This window comes from Triticum dicoccoides, chromosome 3B (genome assembly GCF_002162155.2).
Source record: "Triticum dicoccoides isolate Atlit2015 ecotype Zavitan chromosome 3B, WEW_v2.0, whole genome shotgun sequence".
In the NCBI taxonomy this organism is placed as follows: Eukaryota; Viridiplantae; Streptophyta; class Magnoliopsida; order Poales; family Poaceae; genus Triticum; species Triticum dicoccoides.
In genome coordinates this window covers 619,108,951-619,121,868 of record NC_041385.1, presented here as the reverse complement: position 1 = coordinate 619,121,868, position 12,918 = coordinate 619,108,951, and the positions used below count along the sequence as shown (strand labels likewise).

Here is a 12,918-nt window from a genome sequence, read left to right as displayed (position 1 = left end):
AGGTGGGGGTGGGAGACAGGGTTAGGGTTAGGGTGGGGGGCGGGGGCATTAGCAACGTTAGGTCGAATATTGTTTGCCGTCCGCCAGCTGATGGCAAAGTATTTTTGTCGTTCGCTAGCGGACGGCAATGAATTGGCTGATGGGGGAAGCTACTTTGTTGTCTGCTAGCGGATGGCAAAGAGCTGGCTGACGGTGAAGGCGCAGTTTGCCGTCAGCCAGTTCTTTGCCGTCCGCTTTCCGTGAGAGGACGACAAAGACCTTCTTTGCCATCTGCTAGCCGACGGCAAAGAACTGGCTGATGGCAAATTCTTTGATTCCAGCCATAAGGCTCGACACCTTGATCTCCATCGTTGCGTCGTGGTCATCTCGCCAACTATTGCATCTACAACTATTGCTAACTCATAGTGATAAAATAAAGCAATTATATGGCGTTTGCATTTCATACAATAAAGAGACAACCAGAAGGCTCCTGCTGGTTGCCTGATATCTTACAAAACATGATCATCTCATACAATAACGTATATCACATAATGTCTTGATCGTATCACGCCACAACATACCCTGCAAAAACAAGCTAGACGTCCTCTACTTTGTTGTTGCAAGTTTTACGTGGCTGCTACGGGTTTCTAGCAAGAACCGTTCTTACCTACGGCAAAAACCACAACATCGATTCATCAAGTTTGCTATTTTAACCTTCTTCCAGGACTGTCCATAGTCAAATTCGATTCTACTAAAGTATGAGAAACAGACACCCTCCAGCCACCTTTATGCAAAACTAGTCATGTCAGTCGGTGGAACCGGTCTCATGTGCGTGGATATGTAAGGTTGGTCTGAGCCTCTTCATCCCACAATAGAACCGAGTCAAAATAAGACATTGGTGGTAAGAAGTATGACTCTCACCGCCCACAACTCTTTGTGTTGTACTCATGCATATCATCCACGCATAGACTTGGTTCGGATGCCACTGTTGGGAAATGTTGCATTCAAAAAACAAATCTACGCACACACAATGATCTATCCATGGAGATTCATAGCAAGGAGGGGGAGAGTGTGTCACATACCCTCGTAGACCGTAAACAGAAGCGTTTCACAACGCGGTTGATGTAGTCGAACAACTTTCTTCGTGATCGAATCGATCGAGTACCGAACGTACGACACGTTCGAGTTCTGCACACGTTCAGCTTGGTGACTTCCTTGCCTTCTTGATCCAACAAGACGGGTGAATTATTGGATGAGTTTCGGCAGCACGACGACATGGTGATGGTGATGGTGAAGTGATCTTCGCAGGGTTTCGCCTAAGCACTACAAAAATATATGAACGGGGGTGTAAACGGTGGAGGGGGCGCAACACACGGCTAAGAAATTGTTTGTGGTGTGCTAAGCGTCCCCTCCCATATATATATATATATAGGCGGGAGGGAGGGAGGAGCAGCCAAGGGGGGCACCCAAGTAGGAGGAATCCTACTTGGGGTCTCTCCCATGGTGGCGCCCCCTGCCATGTATAGGAGTGGGGGAAAGGCAGGGGAGGGTGCCCCCCTTTCCTTTCTCCCATGAGAGGGAAAGGCTGGAGGGGCTAGCCCTCCCCCCTTTCTTTTCCTAGGGCTGTTTGGCTGGGGAAAGGGGCGCACCAGCCCCCTGTGGGCTGGTCTGTCCCTCTCTTGGCCCATTAAACCCATATACATGCCGGGGGTGCCCGGAACCCCTTCCGGTGATCCGATTTCTTCCCGATATGTCCCTAAACACTTCCGGTGTCCAAATACCATCGTCCTATATATCAATCTTTACCTCCCGACCATTTCGAGAATCCTCGTCATGTCCGTGATCTGCACTCCGAACCACATTCGGTCACCAAAACTTATAACTTATATAACACTATATCGTTAACGAACGTTAAGCGTGCAGACCATGCGGGTTCGAGAACTATGTAGACATGACCGAGACACCTCTCCGGTCAATAACCAATAGCGTAACCTGGATGTCCATATTGGCTCCTACATATTCTACGAAGATCTTTATCGGTCGAACCATTATGACAACATACATAACTCCCTTTGTCCATCGGTATGCTACTTGCCCGAGATTCGATCGTCGGTATCTCTATACCTAGTTCAATCTCATTACCGGAAAGTCTCTTTACTCGTTCCGTAATACATCACCACATAACTAACTCCTTAGTCATTTGCTTGCAAGCTTATGATGTGTATTACCGAGAGGGGCCAAAGATACCTCTACGAAACTCAGAGTGACAAATCATAATCTTGATCTATGCCAACTCAACAAACACCTTCGGAGATACCTGTAGAGCATCTTTATGATCACCCAGTTACGTTTTGACGTTTGATAGCACACAAGGTATTCCTCTGATATCCGGGAGTTGTGTAATCTCATAGTCGAAGGAATATGTATTTGACATAAATAAAGCAATAGCAATAAACTGGGCGATCAATATGCTAAGCTAACGGATGAGTCATTCTCTTAATGATGTGATCCCGTTATCAAATGGCAACACATGTCTATGGTTAAGAAACCTTAACCATTTTTTATCAACGAGCTAGTCTAGTAGAGGCATACTAGGAACACGGTATTTGTTTATGTATTCACACATGTATTTAAGTTTCCGATCAATACAATTCTAGCATGAATAATAAACGTTTATCATGAATAAGAAAATATAAAACAACAACTTTATTATTCTCTAATCTCTTTCATCAGATTGGTCTGATGGGTGAACTGGTTAGGTGCTTAAAACTTACAACCAAAAGGTTAAGGTCTCAAAACCCAGTAAAACACAATAAATAATTGCGAGAGTCCATGTGTCCATTTTGTTTTTGGTTCTTCAGTTGTAAACGAGCTCATGTTCGGATGCCAATTCAAGAAATATAAACGGCCGTCTTTACATATTTCACTGTGGATCATGTATCAATGTATGCATGGGCAGCTTGATTCGTGTCATATTTAATAGGAACGCCCTCTTCTAAGGTGCTGAACACATGATGTATTCAAGCTTCATTTTGTTCGTCGCCGGGCAAATGAGGCAGCTCATAGCACTGCCAAGGAAGCTTTTAACATTCACTAGTTGACCCGTTGCGCCAAATGGCGCAGAGACCTGCTGAAGACATGTTGTTGATGAAAATAGTTTCATGCTGCAAAAACCTTCAACTAAAGCCATGTTCGCGATGAAAATAGTTTCCTTTACTAAGGACATGCCATGTATATAAAGTCAGTTTAGTTGTGGTCTGCTAAATCCGACAGGCCATGTATATAGAGTCGGTTTAGTTGTGGTCTGCTAAATCCATATGCGCCTTGAAAAAAAACATGGTTTAATTTGCAGAGCCTCACGTGTTTGAAGTATGAATAAGAACTACGAACTATTTTTGTGCGATTCAAATACATTTCCAGAGTTTTTATTTCTTAGTACATGTTAAGTAACATTTGCCCAGAGAGAGAAGCATACCCCTCTCATTATGATTATTATTAAAAGGTATTAAATTCGAAATAAACAATTTCATTTACTTGAAGCACTTAAAGAAAGAGAACTTAGACATACTTTTATACAATGCTCATTTAACCGTGAAGGACAATGATGAACGAAACTAATAAATGAAGTAAATTCATTCAAAGTAGAAAAGGGATCTTACATCAAGTAAGGCATTACAACAAACATGGTGTTATCTTAGTAAAAGAAATTACATCATTAAAAGAGAAAAGGGAAGAAAACCAAACATGAGATTGAGATTAATACATCTAGGAGGAGGTCGTAGACATCACTGTGATCATTTTGCGACCAAATGACAGAGTCCAATTTGAATCCATACAATTTGTAACCCATTTATATGAAAAACTAAGACTTATCTCTTAAAATATATACTTAGATTACATAATCTGTTATGTTATTTGGGTAATATAAAGGCATGTTTTTTAAAAGAAAGCCCACTTAAGATAAAGAGTATGCACAAATACTAACATCAGTTTCTGTACGACAATGGGAAAGTAGATATTCAATACTGGGGTATTGGTAGGTGGAACAAAATGTCTGAAGATACAACAGGAGCATAATAAATAACATTTTGCTTCTGTCTAACTTATGAGCACACCATGTCCTTTATTTGCTCTAGGAATATCACATACTCTTTAGCTATTTTTCTAAGTGCATGCCCATTGATCCGAGTAAGCCGCTTCTTCAATATTGAAGAGAGAAGTTTGATGCTGTCATGCCCACTGTTGAAATTACCATAGCAAGCAAATGCAGGGGACATGAGGAGAGTTGGGACTGAAAAGAAATTACCATGGTGGCGACTGGATTTACAGGCGGAAGCGACTTGAGGCGGTGGCGGCAAATCCAGATAGCAGCTGCACGAGCATGTGAGCGTCACAAGATGCAAACATCAGACTCATACATACCTGCATTTCTTTATCAGCACTACACATCTCCAGATTTTTTCCAAAATGAGAGTTCAGTAAGCTACCATCTTCAGCCTCCTAATTTATCAGAGAACAGCATTTGTTAGTTTTGAGAAACCTGAAAAAACAAAGAAGCATTAGGCATATTTGAATAATCATGTCAACAAAATGAGTGATATAGATGAAAAAGCAACAAAACGAAATTCAGTAAAAAGAAACGCTGCTATAGTCCTTCAATATGTATTTCTAAAACTGATATATCATCTTCATAACATGTTTATTTTATATCCACGGCTTGACTGTAGCATAAAATTACACCATGGTAAATCTTGAGAAAGACCAAGCTTCATTCAGGTATAATCGCTTGGTCACAAATTTTAGGAGACGGGAAGACAACGGCCAGCGGTCACGAGATGAATTGTGCCTGGTAGTTTAGAAACACCAATACACCTAAACGGAGGAACTTACTTCATGTCCCTGAGCCGCTGATACTACTTTACCAGTGCCAATGGGCTACACTGGTTCGTGCATGACGACCGCGTTGGCCCAGTCCTTGATCTTGTCTGCAAATAAAACGATCATCTCAGCCTACACCTTTTAGGTGACAATATATGAAGATGTTAACAAAGCAAATTTCATAATTCATATCAAGAAAAAATATTCTAGAAAGTTGATTAATAGCAAGATCTTGCCCCTGCCAAGCAAAATAAAAGTATACCCATCTGTTCATAAGCACATAAACAACTCAGTCAGCTACTACTCACATGAACTAAAAGGATTGTAATTAATAGGATGGACTGCTCATTTGAAGAAATTTATTAACAAATACTTTGGATGGTTCAGGTGAATCTGAAACGACCCTGTTCTCACCTCATCCTGCGGTCCTGCTCCAACCCCTCGGGCAAAACATCGCACTTTATCCTGCAGGTGATTGTCAGCCTAAGGAAGTAGGCGGCGATCTGTTGGCTTCTCGAAATGCGCTAACCTTTAGCCGTTGCCATGCTTTCTAATGGGCTTCAGAGGTCATCTACACAAAGCAAGCACCTCCAAAACATCAGTGGTAGGTTCACGGAGGAAAATAGAAACGGTCTGAAGTCCATAGTCAACAATACCGACCATCTTCCAAGATCATACAAAGGAAGCCACTCCACTACAAGCTTTCTTTCCATAGCTACGGATGTGTGTAGAAGAGCCTGGAACAGGGGTCAAACAAGATAAATCAGCCAACCATACAGTTCCAAGGTAGCATCAGGATTAGTATTGATAACTAATCGGGTAATCGTCCAAGAGCGCAATGAACTAAGAGGAGATTTACCAGATTTGAGTGTCGGGGAGCGGAGAGGTGGAAGAGGGAGTTGGAGCCGAGCCGTCCAAGAGCGCAGGCGAGACCACCCCGCCCCAGCACGCCTACCTCCCCCTATCCTTCAATCCTCCCTTCATCTTCTCTCTCCTGCAGGGACAGATCCATGGGGTCGCCCTTTGCGTGCAGGTTCCTAGCGCCGCCGGAGGCAAGCTCATTGCGTCCAGCCGCTGCCACTATGCTCACCGCTTCCGCCGATGGCAAGGAGGAGGAGGCGGGCGAGGAAGGCGGAGCTCGGGCGGAGGTGGGAAGGAGGCGGCTGCGAGCAAGGAGAGGCTGCGGCGGGAGGGAAGGAGGAGCGAGGCCGTGCGGCGGCTGTGGGGATCGGGGGGCATTGGGCAAGGGGGCTAGGGTTTGTCTGGTGGCTAGAATGGGAGTGGGAGTGGGACGAGGCGAGGGTAGGATTGGACGCGGAACGCGCGGAGCAGATTGGCCAAAACTTCTTACACGGGGGGACGACGAACCCAGCCAACAAGCACACGGCGCGAGCCCACCCATCATTGGCCAGCGAAAATTGACCGTGAGGTGAAAATTGGGTTTTACTGCTGTGAAGATCCAACGGCTCAAACGCGTCAGAGGGGCAGATCCGACGGCCGACGAAGCTGCAATCGGGGGAGCGTTCTGGAGGGGAGTTGGCTAGCCTCTTCCGAGCTCAATTTTGTTTCTGGTTCTTTGGACTGGATAGAAAGGGCACCTCCAACGCAGGGCGGGCCGTCCCTGATATATGAGGGGCCCACGTGCCAGATAATAAAATGGGGCATTTGTGCATATATAATTGTAAAATTACTATTGAGAGCGCCTTGGTCACAAATATAGTCTTGTATCAATTTTTTAACACAGTACAGACGCAAGTGTTCATATATACGCACATACACACACACCTATGAATGCGCACACGCATATCCTGCCCCTAGGAGCACCTCCAAAAGACTGAGCCGGCATATCATCTTAAGATTTTATGAAGTCACCGTAAGCTCCTTGTAGTCGATGGGAACGTCTCCTTTCAATGCGAGCAACATGACTTAAACACTGGTGGGTTGTGATACCACTGTCCTCCTAACCATTCAACAACATGTTGATTCAGTCTTGTAGCATTTGAACATGATTGGCGCGTTCTTCAGTTCTATATTATACTCGTATGATTTAACATATATTCTCACAGTGACTCCACAAGTCCAGCAGCAGAACACTGTAAATGTGACAAATAATCCTTTTATTCGATATATATCCTGCTGTGTGCGCACAAATAAATTAACTACGCCAATTGCCAGACCATATGCGCCACAACTATATACACACCACTGTCGGCTCCCATAACCCGGACCGTGAAGGAATGAGATCGATCATCATCAGACGGCGTTCTTAATGGCGGAGCTGTAGCCGTCCTGGTCGTCGTAGAACTTGGACCACAGCATCACCCCTCCGTACTTGCTGGAGCCCTTGAGCGCCGGGAGCACCTGCGACTCCAGGCTCCCCGCCGGTATGAACCCACTCCCTGCGGCCGCCCGCGCCGCCGGCAGCCCGAGGAAGATGTACTTGGCGTGGACCCCCGACGTCCACTGCTTCCACGAGTCCATGAGGTTGGCCGTGTCCCCCTGCACGTACTGGCACGGCGGGTTGTTGTAGAACTGCACCCACACGTAGTCGAAGAGGCCGGTCTGGAGCGCCTTGCCGACCCACTGGTCCGGGAACGGGCACTGCGGCGCCGCCGACAGGTACACCTCCTTGCTGCCCCCCTTGCCGCCGTAGGCCTTGAGGTGCGCCGCCAGGGCGCCGTAGTAGTCCGGGTTCCCTCCCTCGATGTCGAAGTCGACGCCGTCGAGTACGGCGGCGCCGAGCGGCCGCTTGGCTGAGCTCCCGCCGAGGAAGCTGTCCCAGATGTACTTCGCCAGGTCGGCCGCGTCCTGCTCGGAGTTGAGCGTGTACCCGCGGGCGCCCCTGTCAGCAAAATAATCTAGCGTGACAGGCTACTAGGGCCGGGGTTTTCTGAAGTTCGGTAGGGCTGCAACGGCTGTGTTAGTTTTCTTCAATTTCGTCAGATAGCGTTTTTTCTCGTTTTCAGTTGGACAGCGCCTGAGGACGCAGCTTGTGCGATCCTGAGGCCCTTAGCTTGCGGCATGAGCACGCCCATGGTCGTGGGATGGCACGATCCAGTAGTGGGGGCTGTTCTTGATCCGTTTTTCCCGTTCAGCAAGTGAATAAGAAGAGGGAAGGAGAAAAGCAGCAAGTATTGCGCTGCACAAAAACAGAGTCTCACACGAGAGTTGTTCGCCATTGACAGAGCTCCGAGCTCGGTGATAACAATTGGCATTAGAGCCGTTTTTCGGTCCAGGGCATGGCCGGGGACGACTCCGGCAGCAAGTCGCCATCGACGCCGCGCGCAAAGGGCTCCGACGGCTCAGAGTTAGTCGTGGCAGAGAGATCCATGGCGCGGGTGGTGCGCGACACCGCGGCGTGGCATGGCCGCAGCTGACGAGGACCAACTACACCGACTGGGCCGTCCTCATGCAGGTCATGATGAAGGGGCGGCACCTATGGGATGCCGTGGTGAAGGGCAGGGCGGAGCGCAGCGACGATCGGCTCGCGCTCGAGGCCATCCTTCAAGGAGTGCCACCGGAGATGGGCCCTACGCTCGCCGGCAAGGCCACGGCGAAGGAGGCGTGGGAGTCCGTCAAGACGATGCGCCTCGGTGTGGCCCGCGTCCGCGAAGCGAAGCTCGCGACCTTCTCCAAGCAGTACAACGACATCCATTTCGCCGACGGCGAGACGATCGACGACTTTGCTATGAGGATCACGAACATGGTGGCCCAGATGGCGCAACTCGGGGAGACCGTTCTGGAGAAACGTGTCGTCCGCAAGTTCCTCTCCGTCGTCCCGAAGAGGTACTCCCAGATCGCTTTGTCAATCGAGACTCTTGTTGATCTGGACACACTCTCTGTCGAGGAGCTCACCAGCCGGCTGAGAGCTGCCGAGGAGCGGTACGATCTCGACCAGGTGGACTCAGGCGTGGGCCGCCTCATGTTCACGGCGGAGGAGTGGCTCGCGTGCATGAAGCGCAACGAGAATGACGGGTCCGGAGGCAGCGGATCCGGCTCAGGTCGCGGTGGTGGACGCCGCGGACGCGGGGGCGGACGTGGCACCAGCAGCCGTGCGAAACCCACAGATCAGTGTCGTCACTGTAAAAAGTACGGGCACTGGGCGCGGGAGTGCAAGACGCGCCTCCGCGAGGAGCGGGAGGAGGCGAACCTAGCGGACGGGCACGACGACGACCCGACGCTCCTGATGGCGGTGATCGCCGCGACCCTGACACAGAGCACTAGGGAGCATGTCATGCTCAACGAGGAGCGGGCAGAGGCAACCCTGGGCGCCGACGAGGCGCCTGCGACGGCCGTTGGTTCCTGGACACCGGCGCATCCAACGACATGACCGGCGATCGATCGGCGTTCGCGGAACTGGATGAGGGCGTCACCGGCAGCGTCAGGTTCGGGGACGGCTCCAGCGTGGCTATTCGTGGCCGTGGCATGGTCACGTTCACCGTGCGCAGCGGTGACCACCGAGCCCTCACCGACGTTTATTTCATCCCGCGCCTTAACACGAGCATCATCAGCCTCGGGCAATTGGACGAGCACGGGTGCACCACAAAGATCCATGGCGGCGTTCTGACGCTGTACGATCGCCGCCAGAATGAACTCGCTCAGGTACGCCGAAATGGCAGACGTCTGTATGTTGTGTGTCTGGATATATAGCACACTATTTGCCTGGCAGCGCATGGCGGTGACGAGGCATGGAAGTGGCATGCCAGGTTCGGCCATCTGCATTTCGACGCGCTCCAGCGCATGGGGCGTGCTGACATGATGCGCGGGATGCCATTGGTGGATCACGCCGGGCAGATGTGCAACGCATGTCTGATGGGGAAGCAACGGTGTGCTCCGTTTCCCTCTCAGACGCAGTACCGAGCGACAGGGCCGCTCGAGCTGGTTCACGCTGATCTGTGCGGGCCCATCGCTCCAGATACTCCCGGCGGCAAGCGCTACTTCATGCTTGTCATGGACGATCATAGCCGCTATATGTGGGCTATGATTCTGCCAGCGAAGGATGCTGCCGCGGCCAGCATCAAGCAGTTCGTTGCCGCGGCAGAGGTGGAGCAAGGTGCACGTCTGCGCATGTTTCGGACGGACCGGGGCGGCGAGGTCACTTCCAGCGCACTCGGCGAGTATTCAGAACAAGGCGTACAGAGGCATCTGACGGCGCCTTACTCGCCACAGCAGAACGGCGTGGTGGAACGGCGTAATCAGACCGTTGTTGGCATGGCGAGGAGCATGCTCAAGGTGAAGAACATGCCGAGCTGGTTTTGGGGGGAGGCCGTGGCGACTGCGGTGTTCATTCTCAACAAATCCTACACTCGCAGCGTCGATGGCAAAACCCCGTATGAGGCGTGGTACGGCAAAAAACCTGCCATGCATTTCCTGCGCACCTTCGGCTGCGTCGTCTACGTCAAGAACACGCGGCCCGGGCTGAAGAAGCTCGACGACCGCAGCACCAAGATGGTCTTCATCGGCTACGAATCGGGCTCGAAAGCGTACAGGGTGTACGATCCATTGACCAAGCGCGTGTACGTGTCACGGGACGTGGTGTTCAACGAGGGCGCAAGCTGGGACTGGGGCGCCACAGGCGAGCACACGGCAGAGCCATTTGCCATCCACCACGAGCTCCCTCTGCCCACAGGAGGGCGGAGCGAGAACGCCGTTGCTGGCGACTCGAGTGGGGACCAAGAAGGAGGCCACGACCCCGTGGTGAACTCACCAGCCACGCCCACAAGCGGGAGCGTGGGCGGTTCGCCCGCCATGCCCCAGAGCACGGCCGCGTCAAGCTCTCCAGGGACACCGTGGACTGGCACGTCCACAGCCTCTTCGGACGGGTCCGGCGGTGGGGCGTCTCCAGACAAGGCACCAGGGGCGGTCGAGTTCGTCACGCCACCCGCGACATGGTACGACTCGTACGACGCTGATGACGATTCGTTCACGGGGCATCGCTTCCGTCGTCTTGCGGACGTGTACGGGAGTGCGGGCGGGTCGACTGCGGCAGAGGAACGCCTCCTGCTGGCCGAGGAAGAGCCAGCTACGTTTGCTGAAGCTGCGCCCCACGAGAGCTGGCGAAGCGCGATGCTGGAGGAGCTGGCATCCATCGAAGAAAATGGCACCTGGACGCTCACTGATCTGCCTGCAGGTCACACGGCCATTGGCCTCAAGTGGGTATTTAAGCTGAAGAAAGATGCTCCCGGCGCCATTGTCAAACACAAGGCAAGACTCGTGGCCAGGGGTTTTGTTCAGAAGGAGGGCGTGGACTACGACGACGCGTTCGCGCCCGTGGCCAGGCTGGACTCCATGCGCGTCATGGTCGCCACGGCGGCACAACGTGGCTGGGAGCTGCACCATCTCGACGTCAAGTCGGCCTTCCTCAACGGCGAGCTCAAAGAGAAGGTCAACGTCACGCAGCCACCCGGCTTCGCACGGAGAGGCGAGGATCACAAGGTGTTCCGTCTCCACAAGGCACTCTACGGGTTGCGACAGGTGCCGCGAGCTTGGAACGCCAAACTTGACTGCACGATGCAGCAACTTGGGTTCACAAGCTGCCCGTCAGAGCATGCCCTGTATGCACGGGGCAAGGGACAAGCACGGCTCCTGGTCGGTGTCTACGTCGACGATCTCGTGGTCACCGGAGCCGATGCCGAGGCGATTCGCAGTTTCAAAACAGAGATGATGGCCAGGTTTCGCATGAGTGACCTTGGGTTGCTTAGCTTCTACCTTGGCACAGAGGTGAAGTAGGGCGTCGGTGGGATCACCCTGTCGCAGGCGGCGTACGCGGGTGAGCTCTTGGAGCGCGCGGGCATGGCGGACTGCAATCCGGTGCACGTGCCCATGGAGCCGCGCTTGAAGCTCAGCAGGGAGGGGCCAGAGCCGCGTGTGGATGCCACGGAATATCGCAGCATCATCGGAGGACTCCGCTACCTCACCCACACACGGCCCGACATCACCTTCGCCGTGGGATACTTGAGCCGTTTCATGGAGACGCCAACCATGGCGCATCTGGCCGCCGTCAAGCACCTCCTGCGCTACATCGCTGGCACCCGCAGGTATGGGTGTAAGTACACCAAGGGGGGCGATGGAGGAGGACTCGTGGGCTACAGCGACTCAGACATGGCCGGCGACATTGACGATCGCAAGAGCACATCCGGCAACATCTTCTTCCTCGGAGGAGCACCGATCACTTGGCAATCTCAGAAGCAAAAGATCGTCGCGCTGTCTTCGTGTGAAGCCGAGTACGTGGCTGCAACGACGGCAGCTTGCCAGGGCATCTGGTTGTGCAGGCTCGAGGGGGAGCTACTCATGGAGGAGGCCGGCGCCATCACCATCTTCGTCGACAACAGGTCGGCCATCCAGCTGTGCAAGAACCCCGTCTTCCACGACCGAAGCAAAAACATCGACGTTCGGTTCCACTTCATTCGGAGGTGCGTGGAGGAGGGAAAGATCAGGGTCGAGCACATCGCCACCGGCGATCAGCTCGTGGACATTTTCACAAAGTCACTTGGGCGCACGCAGTTCCTGGAGCTGCGCGCGCGTATCGGCATGGTCGAGGTTTAGGCTCTCTGTCACGACTAGCTTAGGGGAGATTGTCAGCAAAAAAATCTAGCGTGACAGGCTACTAGGGCCGGGGTTTTCTGAAGTTCGGTAGGGCTGCAATGGTAGTGTTAGTTTTCTTCAGTTTCGTCAGATAGCGTTTTTCTCGTTTTCAGTTGGACAGCGCCTGAGGACGCAGCTTGTGTGATCCCGAGGCCCTTAGCTTGCGGCATGAGCACGCCCATGGTCGTGGGATGGCACGATCCAGTAATGGGGGCTGTTCTTGATCCGTTTTTCCCGTTCAGCAAGTGAATAAGAAGAGGGAAGGAGAAAAGCAGCAAGTATTGCGCTGCACAAAAACAGAGTCTCACACGAGAGTTGTTCGCCATTGACAGAGCTCCGAGCTCGGTGATAAAAGCCCCCGCCGATGGAGAGCATCACCTTGACGCCCTTGGACTGGCAGAGGTTGATGTCAGCGGTGAGGTTGGTGCAGGCGTTGGAGTAGGGGTCGCAGTGGCCAGAGGTGGAGAGAGGGGGGTG

General features: G+C 52.0%; 1 protein-coding gene and 1 long non-coding RNA gene across 2 annotated transcripts in view; both read right to left on the bottom strand.

Moving 5' to 3' along the window:
* Positions 1-4,937: 4,937 nt before the first annotated feature.
* LOC119281675 lies at positions 4,938-5,595 on the bottom strand. The gene is made up of 3 exons (XR_005138506.1): positions 5,518-5,595; positions 5,272-5,428; positions 4,938-4,964 (listed from the first exon to the last, which is right to left on the bottom strand). It is a non-coding gene; the product is annotated as an uncharacterized LOC119281675 (long non-coding RNA).
* Positions 5,596-7,053: 1,458 nt separating this feature from the next.
* Positions 7,054-12,918, bottom strand: part of LOC119281674 (acidic endochitinase-like) — a 9,758-nt gene continuing 3,893 nt past the window's right edge. Inside the window, exons 2-3 of the mRNA XM_037562141.1 lie at positions 12,801-12,899; positions 7,054-7,700 (exon numbers count right to left, since the gene is read on the bottom strand). Coding sequence (XP_037418038.1) covers positions 7,111-7,700; positions 12,801-12,899 — 689 coding nt within the window. The 3' untranslated portion in view covers positions 7,054-7,110. The remainder of the gene's footprint in view (positions 7,701-12,800; positions 12,900-12,918) is intronic.